A 19,130-nucleotide genomic window follows, 5' to 3' on the forward strand; every position below is an offset into this window, starting at 1 on the left:
TATATATCCAATATTTTAAATCTTTTAATAGACTAGTAAATATACTTTTTAAGAGAAACAATATATTTTTGGTCAAATATGATTGATTCTTCTAAAGTGCATTTATTTTTAGATTTTGTTTATATATTAAATTCGAAGAGTTGGATATCACATGTTCAACTAATTCATATTTTTTTTATAATAAACAGCATGTTATATTTGTCAAAATTCAGTTCAACATAATTAAAACAAAACATATCAGTACAAATTTTGATTTTTTTTAAAATGTAATACTACAATCCATAGTTTTGAAATTCGATCCGGTCATCAACCCGATGAAGGGATTGAATCACTGGGTTACTGGTTCAACTGGTGGGTCAACGTTTAACCATTGAGTTTTATATAATAATAAAATAATATAAAATAACAAAAATTCATCAAATTGTTTATACAATAATAGTCAAAGTAGAGATCAAAATTCAAAATATTATTTTGGAATGAATGCCTCTATTAGGGACAACACAATTAAAATAAACACAAACTCTTAAGTCATAGATCAATTACTAATTATTCGTAAAACGTTTGCACCATTCACCAAAATCAGTCGCACCAAAATCATCACCAACATCAACAATCATTTCATTGCCTTCAATAGAGACATCAATACTGTTCCATTCATCTTTTTCTCCAGAATCTAGTTCATTCAAGTTTACAATCTCAAAATTTGTATTTAATTACAACAAAAATTTACAAAATGAAATTTTAATAATATATATTATTGTCAATTTTTTCTAATTCAACTTGCATATACATTTCATTCTCTTCATCTCTCAAATTTTGTCTCTAGTGCTCATTTGTTTCGTACATAATTCTTTTCTTTTTAACTTCTATTTTTATTTATTTATTTCATATCTCACTGTGCACTAACTTTAGTAAAAGTTGCAATCTCCCCTTTAACATCCGCGAGATGCTTTTTAAACCAATGAATACTCCCACCATTTATCAATTTCTGCAATAGAGACAAATGAGTCTCTTTTCATTCTTATTAATTACCGAGTTTTCTCTATAATGAGCCCATGCATGATCAGTTTTTTATAAGTTTGAGATTGTACACTTAAGAATTTAGTGTTGCGATCTGTTGGTATTTCTCCAACAGAATCCATGATCAAATTACACATAAAAAGATAATCTAGAGACCTAATAATCACTATATGAAGTATGAACATCAAAATAATATTAAACTACTGTCATCAACTATATGAAGTATGAACCTTAAAATAAGCCAAATTTTGACAAGAAAATGATAATAACTTAAAAGAAGTTGAAATAAAAGAGACTTAACTGGATTATGCGAGGGACAAAGCTTCAAATCAAACTACAACCTCTGATTTTTGGATAACTATGATTTTATCTAGAGAAGAAACTAAGTTTAAGTTATGACTTACAATGTCACCTTAAATCATTTTTTTAGTCTAATAAAAGCGGAATCAGCTGGTTCAGGTAAGATGTGGAGTTTGAGGTGAATGAAAGAGTTTGTCATTCTTAGGCCTTATTGGATTGAGATTTTTTTAAAAAACTAGAGAGAGAAAAAAATAATGATTGGTGATGATTTTGAGAAGGTGATGATTATTTTTGGTAAAAAAATTTAAATGGTATTGATAAATATGAATAAAATAAAAAATAATAATTTAAAATAGAGGGTATTTTAGTATTTTGGTTAATGAAATGAGTGATGTGATTGCTGAGAAATGATTGATTGGAAAATTAATTTTGGATAAATTTTTTAAAAAACTCAAAGAGAACACGACTTTAGTGTCTAGAACTAGAAATCGGTATATCTATCAACATGAAACTAGAAATAGGTAAACCCAATGAGAACCAAAAAACGGGAAGAAGGAAACTTAGATAGTGATAAGTGAGAAATAAAATAAGTGATTTTTTCTTTTAAAAATAGGATAAACCCATTGGATTAACCCGGACTGCCAGATTTCCAGTCCAGCCGACGGATTGACCGAGTTTAACTAAGTTGATTGTATTTCCAATTTTTTCAACAACCCAACTCGATTTGACGACCGATTCATCGGGTTTGCCGATGGACCGGTTTCAAAACTATGTTACAACGTTTAAAATAGTTTACAACAAATTTTATCACAGAAAAAAATTGTAACATAATCATGATTGGATAAGTAAAAATATTTTATTGTAACATAAACAAACTTGCTACTGTAATTTTGTATGTTATATTATTAACATATTTCATCTATATATAATTTTTTTTTTATTTTTCACTTAATCTAAATAAATATTTATATTTAATAGTTATTTTGAGCCATACATTTTTTAATTATCAATTATAATAAAAATGGTAACAATTATGATTATACTTTTCAAACATATTAAGCATCTAGAACTATTAAGTCTTCAACTATTTTTGGACTTTTAGTGAATCATTTTGTCAAATTATTTTTGCAACTAAATTTGAAACTACATCAACTATTCAAATATGCAATTACCCACCAAATTAGAATATAATATTTGGCTAAAATATTTACATAATAACAATTTTGTGTGTAACTAATAAACTTCACAACTATTTTACAACTTTTTGAAACTGAAATACAAACTACTAATCGAGTTTACAACTTTTACATTAATTATTTCAATGCATTATCCGGTTCGATCAAAAACCTATGAAACAATACATGATGATTCATTTAGAAACTGATTATTTTTCTCAATTTCTTAACACGAAAATAACATGTTAACTTTGAGTAATTAATCAATATCATCAATTTAAAATATTAAAACGAATAAACTCTATAATGGAAATGCGACAACTATAATTGCATCAGCATGCACAAAGTTGTAAGGTAGGTCCATATGTGCCAGATTGATATTTTGTGCACATCAGAAGATATAAAGAAATAAATGTGTCTTGGCCAACATTCTGAATATATAAAATAATGAAAATATAATACACTCTATTTGTTTTTCATTTTAATAATCAGTAGACAACCCAAAGAAAAACACCCCACTTGAATAAACATATATTCTGTGTTTTTACAAGGTAAAGATATTGGAAACAACTCTTTCAACTTAATTTCATATCCAGGTGTGGATCTGGCTGAGATCCTGTGTTTAGAAACTTAGTGTATTCGAACCATCTTTGGCCCAAATACATGATGTTTGATAAAACCGAAAATTAAGTGTTAGCTATGAACTGAAATCTAAGGCCTGTTCGGTAGTGGGTTATTTAAAAAGTAATTATTGTAGATGATTTTGAGGGAGTGGAGATTTTTTTGACAAAAAGACTTAAAGAGTATTAAATTATTAATATATAATGATAAAATAAAAATAAAAAATTTAAATAGAGGGTATTTTAGTAATTTTGTTAATTAATTGAGTGATGTGATTGATGAAAAGGGAGTGAAATGATGTTAGACTAGGTTGAGATTATTTAAATAATTCCAACCGAACAAGGCTTAAGTGTCGAAATAGTTAAGTGTCCAAAAATATAAAACTGAAAAGACCAAATAAAAATATCTGAATTTCCAGTTATTATATGTATTATTGAATTTTAACCTTATAATAACGAAATTTGGTTAATTTATACGGTTAAAGTTGTCATTTGTATATTTTTACTACATTATCGAGTTAAGTCATTCATAACTTTACCAAATTAAACCAGACTTTCTAACTTATTTTTTTAGCTTAATTGGAGCTGAATCTAAATAATTTAGTGATATTAGAAAACAATTAGCAAATGGACTAAATTCAAATAAGCACTTAATTTTTTATATTAAGTAATATATTTTATCGAGCACCGCCTAGGCAGATATTCCTTTTTTTAAAATTTGAAGAAGTTATCAATATACCCCATAGTCATGCCCCCCTCCCCCCACTTCAACTTTTAAGGCATCCTTAATGGGAATTGAACATGAGATCTTTGGTCTCTTAAGCAGACTCTTTCCACTTAAGCTACCCTAGGAAAATACACCTAAAATAAAGTATTTGCAATATAATTGTTATTTCAGACGAAGACAGATTGGGCTGGGTGACTTGGTGAATAGGTGAGGGATCAAGATAAGAAAATCGTTTTGAAAAGCTATCAATACCCCCCATAGTCATGGCCCCCCACTAAAGTTTGTGATAATCTAACGATTGAATCATCTGACGGGAGGGCGTTTGAAGATGGAGAGATTTCTAGTGTATCCCAGCCAACCACACCTTTTATTCCAAACATATTGGATCTGTATTAAAAAATTCATGGGTTGTTTCTCATCTATGTATCGATTCATATCCAAATACAAAAGTGTTTCATTCTACTAATCAAATATGCATACTCGGACAAAAAAAAGTAGTTATTAGATGAAACCACATACTTAATAATACAGGCAGAGTCTCCAACATTTGCACATTGAGCAAAGTAGTTTTCACGATCATCGGCCCAAACCAAAAGCAAGGTCGCCGTGCACCCCTAAAAGATTTAAAGAAGTACCATCATAAACAAGACATGAAGTGGCACCAAAAAAAGTTAAACAGTTCAAAATCCTACAAAAGATTAAATCAAGTTGGAACAGTTAAAAAACCTCGTAATAGTGATCCAAGCATGCTTCTGTTTGCGAAAACGCATCACGGAGAACATCTGAGGCATCACCTTGCGATAGAACCCTCTGCCTTCTGAACGGATCTGACAAGATACTTGACACCTTCTCAGGTAGTAACCTATAGCAAAACAACAGAAGAAATCACTTTAGTGCAAACAGCCTCTGTGAACAGAAAATTGGAAACCATCTTTAAGAGCAGTGGAACTTCTAAGAAGAAAGAATTGATAGTAGGAGACTAACTTGCTAGCAGAAACGGCAGCACTTTCTCCACCATGTCCATCACATATACCAAACACTCCAAACTGCATTTTATCAAGCAAACAACACCTTTTTATATAGCCATGTAAGATATTAGGAAAGACGCTCAAACTTGAGAAATCCTAAACCTGATCAGCCCCAGCTAGGGGCCACCTGTAATAGCACACATCTTCCATTGGCAACTTTTTTCCTCCTCGACGTGCCGACATTGGGTCTGAAGCGACACCAAGGCCGAATGGTTTTTGACATTCAATCTCAGATGTAATCTGAACCTGGAATAATGTGATATGAAGTAGAGATTAGTGTTTAAAATGACAATCACACGATGTGTCAAAGTGTGTGTAATTAGATAGTTAGAGATATAGTTAGTAGATTAGTTAGTACTAATAGTAGTTAATATGATAGTTAGTTAGTCTAGTTGGTTAGAATAGTAGTATACATAAAATGCAACGTAACCAGTTAGAATATAGAATAATAATGATGAATAAGAAGATAGTAGTTCAGTCTGTTTCTCTCCTCCATCTCTAAAGTGTCTCACACCCTGTTCTATCTGAAAGTCTCAATTCTCGTCCCATTCTCTTAAACTAAAAATAATACTATTAATTTGTGGACCCCGTGTAGTATTGGCCCTTTAAAAACCCTAGTCTCCATTCTGTATCAATAGTCCCTCCTAAAAAGACACTTGACCTCGAGTGTTGAAAAAAATACAATCTTCCTCAATCAAAGACAATTCTGAAATTATCCTTCGTTTTGAGCATCATTGTCCAGCAAAAGCAAGATGAATTAAAGGAAATATGTGGTCCAACTCCAATAGTACAAGCTGAAAAACTCTTTGAAAATTGGAGCTTTTTCAACAGTTTGATCTAACATATTAAAAATACCAATTGTTCATTTGCATGATTTAGCACAAAAAAACTAGGTTTGCGAGAACTCTTAAACATGTTGTAGTGGTCAAAGAAAGATCATCAGAAGTCTCAACAATGGTAGCGACTCCATTCAACGTCTCAACAATAGCAATTGCAAGAGGGGCTGTTTGTATCTCTAAGTAGTCTTGTGGAATAATAAATGAATGTAGAGCCAACAATTCATTTGATTCAACACATGCATCTTCAATTAGGACATTCTCTTCTACCCTCATGTCCAGGACTCACTCTTATTTCTAGTTATCCAACTTGATTTTGTCCATTAGATGCTTCAAGTTACCAATAATAGTATGTATCTTTTGAAGATCGACATGATAATAAAATCGTTTACAAACCACCAACCTTTTGAATTCAGTCTAACAAACATGTTCAATCTCTAATTCTTTGGTATACCAAGTTAATGTTTGACCATCTAAATGTCTGACAACTTTACTAACCCTGAAACGAGAAGGTAGCTTGTTTTCTTCAAAGATTTCGTTCATACTTGCAATCAAGAGATGATATGTGAATAACGAGGTAATTCCAGTTCCTTCCAATACATAATTTTTTGTTCTTTTTATCTCGTAAATGAAAACAGAACTAGAACAATAGCAAAGGCATAAGTGCAAGAATTGAAAGCTCTTATACCAATGATAGAGTTCAAACAGTCTAGGGTTTAAACAATCCAAGAAAAGGAGGTGAGAAGCAAATATAAATCAAGACGAGAAGTATAGAGTCTTTCATAATTTCATTCAATAATCACAAGTTCTAACTTAGATATGTTTTTATACTAATCTAATCCGAAACTGAAAAGGAAAATACTATCTTAATAAATTTGAAAGATAAATATTATCCTAATAAACTAATTATCTTCTTGTATTAGTATCTGATTAGGTTTTAGTTCTATAAAAAGGGCCGTAGACTTTTATGAAATTAATCAATCTTTTGAGAAGTATTTTCCAGTTTCTCCCCAATTCTAGGGTTTTCCCCTTTCTCCATTAAGTTCTATAACCAGATATAGGTTTTGTATCATAATGATAGATCAAATAAACAAATATAGACATCTAAATATAAAAATATTAAAAACCAGTGCATGTTTGGTGGTATTCACATTTTCTACTGATATGAGAAGCAAATACTTGCATGTCAAACTTTATGTAAAAATAGTATAACATGCAAATCTTCAGATGATACAAATTAACCAATTAAAACTGTTTTCCTTGCAGATTAATAAAGCATAGTGATTTTGCACCTCATTATTGTGTGAAGGTATTTTCAGGGGTAAATGAAGTACGAAGAAACCAAATCTTATAGTAGTCTCAAACAGAAGCAAAAAATGGAGTAATATATTTTCTTGGTCGCATAAATGTAACATTTTGCTGAACAGGTTGTATTAAGTCAACATAATTCTTGGTCGCAGAAATAAAATAAGAAATAGTATAATGTCTAGCTAAACATAAAGTCAATAGAAGAGTAATATGGTATGAAAGTGCAGGAAATTGATTGGTTAGTTTAAGGGGTGGCGAATATATTTGTACCAATTTAACAACGAGTTATCTTTTACCATTTTCGAATACTTTACATATTTAAACCAACTTTGATATTGACCAATCAATTTGGACAATTAACATTCAAAGAAAAATATTTAGGGTTTTTCATTGGAAAAGAAGACTATAATAAGAAAACATTATACTTACAAGTACTTTTGTGCTTGTACCAAAAGTAATGATGTCTCCATTACCAAGTTCAACTGGATCACCCCATTGTCTGCTTTCTGAATCAGGATGATGTATTGACAAGGAATTCAAGAATGTACCGTTTAAGCTTCCCAAATCCACTAGCTCCCATTTAAATTTCTGATCCAATAATTTGAGCACAAATGAGCAAATTTCAAAAGAAAGAAACCATTTGCAAGTGTGAGATGGTAAGCGACGATTACATTTGAATTCCAGTTTATCATTGCATGCTTCCCTGAAATTTCTGAATCCTTCAGCAAGATTTCACTGGGAGCCACCCTCCCTAATGTCAGAGGAAGCCTTGAAGAATTTGTCGACTTTATTGAAGAATTAAGCCCACGAGAAGGACCAGATATTGCCTCAAGAGTGAGATTACTTCCTATAAATCCTGCGCGTCTAACAGAAAGATGTGATGGCATGTTTGTATATTAAAAATAATCATAATGGAGTATTGATCCCTTTTTGTTTCAATTCATGTCATTGTAGGAATTATAAATTTGTTTTGCAGTACCTCTGGATCCAGATTCCTTAATGCTAGCATTTCCCGATAATTTTGATTCAGGAATTTGACCTTCCTTTTTCACACGGTTCTGTTCTTCAGCCAATCGATTGGCCACCAATGGACGTCTGAGTGTCGCATTAATACCATCATCAGAAGATTCAGAAATTACATCCAGAATAAAACTCCCGCCTGTAAGGAAATCGTAAGGTATAGTTTAACTACACAATTAAATCAAGAATAGAACACTATTCAAATAGCTAATGAAAAATCCACTATACTTTGCGATAACTGTGAAGTGGCTGATGCAACTTGTTTGGAAACTTTATCCGAATGTAGTGAACTGACATGGTTATCAGTTGCTTGATTTCCGCCTAGAAGTGTATAATTCCCATCAAAGTCATTCCTTTGATGATATTGTGGCAACCTCAGATCATCCGAAACAAGTGGCCTTTCAATATCGTCACCCTACAAAAATGAAATGAAAATTAAAGATCAGAATTCAGATCAATCCTATAAATGAAATTCCCAAATGGGTTTTGGAGAGATCATCTAGGAACGAATATAAATGGTGATTTGACTTGCCAACAACAACCCAATTTATCAATCAACCCTATTTTACGCATGAATACTTGATGCATAAGTTAAAGCAAACACAAGCATTACACTTTTATAGTATTACAGAATCCACCAGTTGATCAGTGAGTTGGGTAATAAAGGGAGAAAAACGTGTGAAGGTCAAAGCTTTCAATTTGAACACATAAGGCAAACATCAGCTGAGAAGGAAGTTAAGCTATTGAAACAACAACGATGGAACACAACCCTTGAGAGTGTTCTTGTGAGATCGGGAAAAACAAATGATGGGTAGGATGAATCTAAAGAGATAGAGGGAGAGAGCGTACGATTGGGGGCGAAGAGGCCTTGATGGTGCGAGTGCGGGAGGAACGAGAGAAGAAACGCCATGGCTTGCAGGCAAGGAGAACGAGGAAGAGAATCAGGAGCAGCATAAGGAGGATAAACCCACCAACAATAATGCCATATAGCACCGTCTTCTCCATTGGCCCTGGTGTGATGAGATGAGAGGTAGAATGAACAGAGAGAGAAAGAGAGAGGAGAGAGAAAGACAGGGAACCCCCCAAGGTCCCGGCGAACGAGATGAACGCTTTGAAATGGTCGCATTTATTTTGTTTGTTGGCCATTAACCTTTTCTTCTTACACTTTTTTTTTCATTATCAAAATAAAAAAAAATAAAAAAATTCTGATTCATCTCAAATTTGTCTAATAATATTGTAAATATTTTAATTTATTTATTTTTTATTGAGGAATTGGTCAAATTAAAAAAAAATTATTGGAGATAGGTTTGAGAATTCTTATTTCAAACTTTATAAATTTTGTCTCTTTAATATGAAAGTTATACCAAACGAGATTTTACTTTCATTGTTGTTTTAAATATTGTTAATTTATTATTTAAGTGTTATTTATAAATAAATAAATACAAGATATATGTCACTAATTTAACTATCAAATTTCAACGAATAAGAGTTTTGACTATCGATTCTTTAAAATTCGGGAATCAAAATCCTTAATTCGCATAAATTTGATGATATAATTTAAGGGTGTAAGTAATCATTCAAACTAAATCGAAACTGTTCAAACTAAACTGAATATCAAACTGAACCGGCCAAATCGAATTTTTATTACGGGTTTATTTTATACTAAACCAATCTCAACGATTCAGTTTGTCGGTTTAATGTCACTGAAACCGTTCAAACCGGTCAAATATTAAAAAGTAATGTTTAATTAAGACGAATAGAACCTAAACCGGTGATTAAGGTTGACAATTTTAGACCCGACACGAAAACACGATCTGATCCGAACCGAACACAAAAAATCAGGTTAGGGTTATGTATTTTTTGTTCGGGTCAAACTTTTAGTCGACTTGTTTAACCTAGTTAATAAACAGGTCAAAATTGGGGTCGGCCTGATATAACCAAAAGTAGATTCGATAAACCTGTTTATAAGTTTTTTTTGTTGAATTTTGTGTTATTATTTTATATTCACTCACTATTTTTTTATAAAAAATTATAACCGAATTTGTGAGTTAACTTTATTTTTGTTTTGTATTGATGTCATTTTAATTTGAAATAGAAATATGTGAATTAATTACATCAGGTTTGGTTCGAGTTGAGTTAGGTAAATCGGATCAAACGAGTCAAGTTCAAGTCTGGAAACTTGACAACCCAAACCTGGCAACTTGACAAATGACTCAATTGTCACACCTATCAGTACTGATGATGAGTAATGTATTATAAATGTTAGGTTATAACATAACTTTAAACTAATAATAATGAGAAAATATAATGAAGTTAAAGACTTGTTAGTAAACTATAAAAAATATTAATTTTTTTTAGTGAAGCATGATCCCACCTTAACCTAAGACGTTATGAGACGTTATGAGAATAAATCTCTTGACCTTTGGTCTATTAAGAATCACTCTTACACTTGAACTACCTTATTGGGTTATCAAAAATATTAATTATTAGTAGTATACAAATTTAATTTTAAAATTGTTGACACATTTTTAGTAAAAAAATTCATAGTATAATGATTTTGTGTTTTGAAAATTATGATAACGATTCATGAATTATGTTACCGGATCGTATTTATAATATTTGTATTTGTTCATATAAATGAAAATAAGTATGAATGGTTATTGATATATATTTTTAATATATTTTAATAAATTTGTCAATTGACCAAACCGATAAAACCGACCAAATCGATCTTCTAACCGTTCAAACTGAATCGATCAAACCTATAAATCGACGGTTTGAAATTTAGTAAGCTGACGTCAACGAATTAGATGTGTATTTCGTTTAATAAATCGACCAAACTGAATCGCATTCCCTTAGTTAAATTAGTGATATAAATTTTTTTATTTATTTATAAATACCATGTAGATAATAAATTAACAGCGTTAAAATCGATAAAGATATAACCTCGTTTTGTATAATTTTAATAATAATAAGTCATAAATCGTAACGTTGAAAAGAAGATGTCTGAAATTTCAAATAGTAGATAATATTTTAAAATATAACTTAATTATAATATTATATAACACATATATTATAAATTCATCTCTTAATTAGAATATGTATTAACATTATAATTAACCAATTAAACTAATTTATTTTTATTATTTATTATATAAAACTATTATATTTATTTAATATAATTTAAAATATACATAATCAAATAAAAAGTGAAAGCAAAGTTATTTTTTACACTTAAAATACCTTACACTTTTTGAATTTTATGTAAGTATGGAGGTAGGTTATTAAATAATAGTTTATGTAAGTATGGAGGTAGGGTATTAATTAATTGACTATTATTTTAAACATTTCTTCTTAGGCCTGGTGTGTAATGAAAGTCTAAATTCAAAATTCAGTTAATAATTACAAAACAATAACATTATAATATGATAAATAAATAGACTATGACATAATATGATAAATAAATAGACTATGACAATAATAAATGAGATGAAAAAAAAGGGAAGTAGTAGCTAAAGACAACTATTATTAGTTTCTCTCTTACAAATTTATGTTTTTAAATATAATTTACAAACTAATCTTATTTTAAATAAATTACAAAAATATTCACTATAATCTTGAATTATTATCTAAAAGTAAACTGGATAGTTATTAAAAAACTATTAAATCAAATAGATAAAATTTATTTACAACTTAATTTTAGTATTTTTTTTTTTATTAAGGGTGTGATTCTTATAAAATCTTTAAAGAAATAAAAACTATTCAAGAATTAGTAATCTCACTTGTTTATGGATTAAGAATTAATAATACCAATTATTTATAACCACAAAATTATATATATAAATAATACTTAGATAGGGATGAAATTTAATTGGCACCTCGCATACAGCATACTCTCAACAAAAAAAAAAAATACAAATAGACAACATTATTTTTACTCAAAGTTTATTTTATCATAAAATTGACAGTTTAATAACACTATTTATTTATTAAATATTTTATTAAGATATAAAAAATTCACTTTAAAAAATATTAAAACAAAAAGCTTAATTTTTTAAACTTTGGCCGGCATGTTGCCTGAAATCTTGCCAATCCAACGCGTTTAATGTATTTATTTAGGTATTTCTAGACATGTGCCCTGGATTTTATTATTTTTCAAAGATTTTTATAAAGATAATAATAATTTATTTTTGTTTGAATTTTTCAGAGTAAGTATACATTCTCAGTTACTTCAATTTAAGATTAAGATACTCAAAACTTTTAATTATTTGAAATCATTATTTAAACACAACAATTAAGAATTTACTTGAAATTATAATAATTTAATTTACAAAAATATTATTATTATTTATATATAATTAAATATATTTTTATAAATTCATCATTTAAAAAAATATATAATTAAAAATACTTAATTCTGAAATTGATAATTAAATTAATGACATTAATATTTACTTATTTAAAAATATCAACTAGATAATAAAAAAATGGGATAAATATAGGGGTGTCAATTGTATATCGGGTGGGTTCGAGTCCAGTTGAAGGAGGTGCATTATAACAAATTTTCAACCCGAACCCGACCTGAAACCTGAACCAACCTGAAAACAACAAACCCGAACCCGAACCCAGACCAACCCGACTAACCCGACTAATCCGAAATAAGTTTTTTGCTTAATAATAATGCTTTAATTTAAATACAAAATAATAAAATTGGCATAAACATAATAATTATGTTTAGAAAATTCAAAATTTTCACAAAATAAATATTATACAACGAAATTATGATATCATTATTCATTATAAAAAAAAAAAGTCTAACTGCCTCATATTCTACAAACTGAAATGGTAAATCATGCCTCACAATTGCTAAGATTAGCAACTCTCTAAATTTTTCTTGACTAAACTTTTGAGACCTAATATTAAGACTGTTATCCCTTTGTTCTAACAAAGCTTGAGCAATATCACGAGTTTTCTGTCTAGAACATTGATTAAGGATATGACGACGAAGATTACCTGTTTCCATGCTACTATCAGCTTTGTATGTAATTCCACATGCTTTACATTTACATCGCAAATCTTCTCCCTCTATTTTAGGAAGCATATCAAAACACTGCCACCACTTTGATTTTAATGGTCACTTTCGTTTACCAATGCCAGTTTTGGAGGCTTGATCTTGGGAATCAATGCCGTTTCTTTATTTGCATCTAAATTTGCCATAGGTGAACCCTCCACACAATCCTTCTCAAGATCAAGATTAATTTGTGAACTCATTTTATTGTTGGATACTAGCGGAGTTCAAAAGATTAAAAAAGATGAAAATTAGAGAAGGAATGTATATTGAATAGAATTGAGAAAGATGGAAGAAAATGAATAGTTGAAAAAGACGGAAGGAAGAAAAGGAATAAAAATTAAGGATATGGGTTAGGCCCGTTAGAGTTTTTTTGTAAGGTAGGCAAGTTATTTTTTTTTATTAATATATTAGGTGGGTCGGGTTGGGTGGGTGGGTTCGGGTTGATGAGTGACTGATTTTTTAATTCAGGTCAACCCGGGTTGACCCGAACCCAACCCAACCCAATTTTCTTTTTCAGATTATATTTTGGGTCTGACCCGAAATGATTCAAACCCGGAAACCCCCAACCCTAGCCCAATATTCTTCGGGTTGACTCGTGTCGGGTTGGCGAGTCGAGTTCATTTTTGACACCCCTAGATAAACATATATAATAAGTTAATTGAGTTTGAAACTATTAAAACAAAATCTCATTTTTTATATAGCTTTAACCGTACTACGTTTCAATTGGACCCTAATAAAGAGCTAATTTGAATATTTTTTTAAAAAAAAAATTGGTGTGTAATTGTTTTAAAATAAAGCCATTTATATTAAATGGGGGTGAGCCTTTATTTTTTTTTTTAGGCCCAAACACATAATTCTACATTTCAAATCCTTACATGAATGCTTGATATCTGGTAGACTGATGAAATGGACCAAGTAAGAGGTTATCATGTCAAATTGAGGCTTTACTGATTGAGCCCATTAAGAAACTAAAGGGAAAGGAAACTAATTTAATCAAAAATTCATTTATTTTAAATTATAAGTCCTCTAACTATTAATTAATATATGTTAATTTTATATATTTAGTATTTTTATATAATTTACTTATATGTTTGATTTTATTTTTATTTTATTTTTATCCTATATTTATTTTATTAATATTCATTTACCTATCATAAATTTATAATAACGAATAATCTTGACAAAAGAGATAAAAAATGATTTTCTTTAATTAAATGAGAAAAATATTGGGATTCAATTTATAAAATTCATAAATATGTAGTATTAAAAAAGTTAAAAAGTTGATGTAAAAACAAATATGATGAGAATATTTGTTTGAATTTGAGAATGATTTTTTGGGTTAGAAATGAATTACATTTATTACATTTTGAATTTTAAGATAATTTTTTAGGTGAGAAAAAATTTAAGTTATAAAACTTGTAAAATTTAGAGTTACTTATAAAAAAATTATAAGAATTTAATTTAAAATTATTAGTTATATAATATTATTATTTATACATAATTACTGTTTTATAAGTTAATTTAAAAACATATATATTAAAATATAAAATTAATTAAAAAATAATAACAAGTAAATGATATTATAAAAAAAATTTCTATTTATAAAACTAATTATATTAATTAATTAAAAAAAATAATATAATTTTAAAATTTTAATATAAAATCAAAATTATTTATAAATTAGTAATATTTTATTATCTTAAATATAAAAGAAGTTTATTTATTTAAAAATTTACCTAAATTAAACTAGTTAATATTTTTTAAAATTATAAGACCCCAACTACTTTGATTCTCTTGTTCCTATCTTATCCAAATATAGTCCAATTGACACGTTATTTTATTTGACATATTATTATATAATAAACTGTTTATATTATTTAAATATATATATATATATATATATTATTAAATTAAAAAACTGACCTAACAAAATTTTATTTACATATATTAAAATGAATTAAAAACTAAAAATAAAATATTAAAAATATATTTAACTAACCATTGAATTTTTAAAGTTACTGTATAGATATTTCAAATCATTTAATAGTTCAGAAAACAAAACTATAAATTATATATTTGAAGTATAGAAAAATAGCAATTACCCTTCATTTGAACTTAAATAATTTACAATGTCAGATTTTAAGGAGACAAATAAATATTTAATTTAGTAGACTATATTTATATTATAAATTAGTCTAGTTAAAAAATATTATATATATATATATATGTATATATATATATATATATATATATATATATATATATATATATATATATATATATATATAAAAGTAAAACGTAATAGTGACAATGAAGTTGAGAACGAAAAAATGTCACGAATCTGACGTGACCAGACCACTCATACAAGAGAGAAATAACAAAAATATAAACACAATTCATAATTAAAAAAATAATAAATTTAAAAAATGGCTATGTTCGGAAAAAATGATCATGTTCCAGAAAATTGGCATGTTCGGAAAAATAGTCTTATTATGTTGAAAAAAGTCCATAAAAAAGTTTCAAATATAGCCATGTTCAAAAAAATAGCCTTCGTTATATTAAAAAAGTTCATAAAAAAAATCCTCAAACATAGTCATATTCAAGAAAATGGGCATGTCCGGGAATAACATTGTTACGATTGAAAATGTTAATAAAAATGTCCAGAACATAGTCATTTTTCTGAACATAGTCATTTTTATTTTTTTTATTATATTTGTTTAGACATGATTTTTTTTTCCTCTCATGCCACATTACACGTCGGATTCATGCTATTGCTTTCGTTATATTTTCGTTGCTTAAATTTTTTTTTTATAAAAGTATTAAATGTGTTTTGTGGAGACATTTTCGACAGGAATTCCCCCAATCGTTCGATCTTCTCATTACTATTCCTAATAATACTAGTTAATCTCATACCGACATATTTACCAGCAATCCTCTTACATTTGGGATAATTTTAAATAAAAAGAAATGATTATGAGAGAAAAGGAGAGAAGTAATAACGGTTTAATGGTTGAAAAAATAAAATAATTTTTATTTTTTTACATTTTTTTCTTTTAACAACCAATGAGATGATGGCACGTCATTCTTTCCTCTCCCAAATTTCCCTTTATCACTCATAAGTAAATTATGTTGTTTGCCAGTAAATGGACCAATTCTATTTTGATCAAGTATAATCAACTTATAATCCAATGATAATAACCAACAAGTTAAAACTAATACCGAGCTGGTTTTATGCCATAAAAAATGTTGTTTAGACTATGGCTTAAACTGTTATATATATTACAACGATCTATAATCTGTATATCATGATAATTAACAGTTAGATCTTTTTGAATTTTCTAACATATCGAAACTAGTAACACATCTATACCTATTTTTTCGCGATCATTATCCGAAATGATTAGTGGGTTATAATATACGTTATTTTGACTATAAAAAGAAAAAAACATAAACTATGTTTTAGTTAATTTCTGCATATAGGGCGGTAATGCGGTTCCTCTCATCAGCACTATATATATACTATATGTTAATATTTAAATATGCATGGATGGATGACATTACATTCTTAAATGGGTGTTCGTCACAATCACACTCACATGCAAGCCTCAATGTGTTTTAAACTAATGAATTAATTAGCTGTTTTTCTATTCATGCATGCTACAGTAAACTTCCAAAAGACAGTTTAATTAATTTTCACTAATTATATAAAACATAAAAGAGGGGTTAATTAGTCCACTCAAAGACAGTTTAAGTGACCTCAAACCTTTTTAACTACCTTTCTCATTTATCCGCTTCACAGCTTGACACCCACTAATTATCTATATATCAACTCTAAACCTAAAAAAATGGTTATTCAAATCTCTAATCGGGTATTTTCTTATTCTCAAAAACATATTATATGTGTTACTCTGATGTTCGGTCATAAGATTATGCAAACTGCGCAAGAATTAGGGTTATGCAATCTATACAAGAAAATACTTAATCGACTAGATTAAACATTTTATCATCATTTCATTAAAAACTCAAAAGTGAGAAAAATGTTCAAAATCAAAGCTAGACAATTCCTAGTTTTGATTAAAGAATGACAAACAACAACCCCTAAAATATCTGATTGAAAATAAACAAACAAACAAAGATTACAGTAACAAACAACAAAAATATATATACAAGACCTACAATTTTAAAATTATGATTCTATTGTGAGCTTCCTCGGCTTTAGAATCCCAACATGCATTCCTCAAAACTCATTCCTCGAATTCTAACGATTAGATTCACGTTGAATTCTCACCTGTTTGGCTCTAGGCTTTACTATTGGTGTTGAACTATTGCATATGATGATGTTTATTTGTGAGCTTTGTTTACATCATTCCATTGGGTTATATTATTTTAGTTGAGCCAACACTTATGATAAAATGAGTTTTGTTTCAGTATTTCAGAAATTTTACAATTACCTACGCATTCATTGACTTCAACTTTGTTTGAGTTACTTCGATCTACCTTTCATAGTCTCCTCTTCACTTTCTTATATTATTATTCTATCCTTTCATCTTCTAATTATCTATTGTTTTCATCCCCTGATTCTTCACATTTTTTTCCCTCTAATTATTCTTCATTTTCATTCTCTAATTATTCATCTTCACATTCCTCTAATTTTTCATCTTCTCCTTCCTCTGAATCTTTCAATACTTTTATCATATCTTTTTCATCTGTTAGTTTCCTCTAGATGCCTTCCAGTTCCTGATTCTTCAGTTTTGTTTTTCTGGGTTTTTCTCATTCTGCTCATAAACTTTTAGGCTTTCCTTCTGCTCCTGAACTTTCAGGATTTTCTGTTGTTCTTCAATTGTTTTCCCACATTTATTACTGACATATTCAAAAATATTACAGAATGCACATCTGTTTGGTCTCCATTCATATGAAATATCAATGAATGTGGCATACTTCTTCTTTCATAACTATCATTTTTGCTGGTAGAGTACTTCTAGGATGCACTTCAATGTTTATCCTAGCATATGTGACGTGTTCGCTTTCTTCCTTGATTGAGTCCATATACAATGGTTTTCTCAAAAGACAAGCAAAATGACTTAGTGTTTCTACATTGTACATATGAGCCAAAATGTTCCTTAGTTTGAACCAAATTTGAGTCATTTCTTTCGGTTTGCTAAGTAAGTTCAATCCTTCAGACCATTTTTCCAGATCCATGCAGTTTGACCCAACATAAGTATGGATGGTTTCCCAAAGTAATCTTGTTTGGCGTTCAACTTCTCAAACTAACCTAGTTTGTTCATTCATTCACCGACTAACCTAGCTAACCTAGTGTACTGTTCAAACTCAGTTTTTTTTTTTATATTTAAAATTTATTATATATATATATATTTTAAACTATTATTTTTATAAATTGATATATTTAAATTATTATTTGTATAAACTAAATTATTTATATTTTGATATATATTTTAAAATTTTATTTTATAAATTTGATTATTTATATTTTTATATATAATTTAATTTTGATTATTTATATTTAAGTGTTTGTCTTTTATTAGAATAGTTTGACAAGTTTTTCATTGTGATATAATTTCAGATATGCCACCAACTTAATGTGGGAAGTTGAACGCCAAACATAAGTATGCCCCCCAACTTTAGAATATTCAACAGATTTGTTCCATACTTAAACTTCAGGAAATAAAGATCATTGATATTTGCAGATAATCTTTTCAGTCTAATGTGCTCCCATTGTTGTAGCAAGGCATCCTTGGTAATCGGTAAAGATAACGATTCTTTCCTATGTAGTTACCAACATATTCTCACTCTTAATGCACTTCTTTCAACTTTAAGGGATAATTTAAACTCGAAAGGAGAATTGAGAATCTCAATCTTTGGTTTAAAATCCTCCAAGTAAATTTTGCCTTTGTATTGTATCTGAGTTTCAGCTTTCTGTTTAGTGTTTTCTTCTAGACTTCATTTACTTTCCAATGGAGTTACTTCTGATAGTGTAAGTCTTGGTTTTGGGTACTTAATTAGCTCC

The 19,130-nt window shown here is 28.6% G+C and overlaps 1 protein-coding gene across 1 annotated transcript; it reads right to left on the reverse strand.

The window, feature by feature from the left end:
* Nucleotides 1–542: 542 nt before the first annotated feature.
* LOC124939436 (protein phosphatase 2C 70-like) lies at nt 543–9,148 on the reverse strand. Its single transcript, XM_047479912.1, has 13 exons — nt 8,884–9,148; nt 8,263–8,449; nt 7,994–8,173; nt 7,686–7,870; nt 7,444–7,602; nt 4,973–5,116; nt 4,827–4,888; nt 4,569–4,704; nt 4,323–4,456; nt 4,139–4,229; nt 3,855–3,962; nt 908–988; nt 543–695 (listed from the first exon to the last, which is right to left on the reverse strand). Exons 1-13 carry the CDS (start codon nt 9,037–9,039, stop codon nt 543–545), a joined length of 1,776 nt encoding a protein of 591 aa, XP_047335868.1. The 5' UTR covers nt 9,040–9,148.
* Nucleotides 9,149–19,130: the final 9,982 nt, after the last annotated feature.

The sequence above is a fragment of the Impatiens glandulifera genome, chromosome 5 (assembly GCF_907164915.1).
Source record: "Impatiens glandulifera chromosome 5, dImpGla2.1, whole genome shotgun sequence".
NCBI classification, from domain to species: domain Eukaryota; kingdom Viridiplantae; phylum Streptophyta; class Magnoliopsida; order Ericales; family Balsaminaceae; genus Impatiens; species Impatiens glandulifera.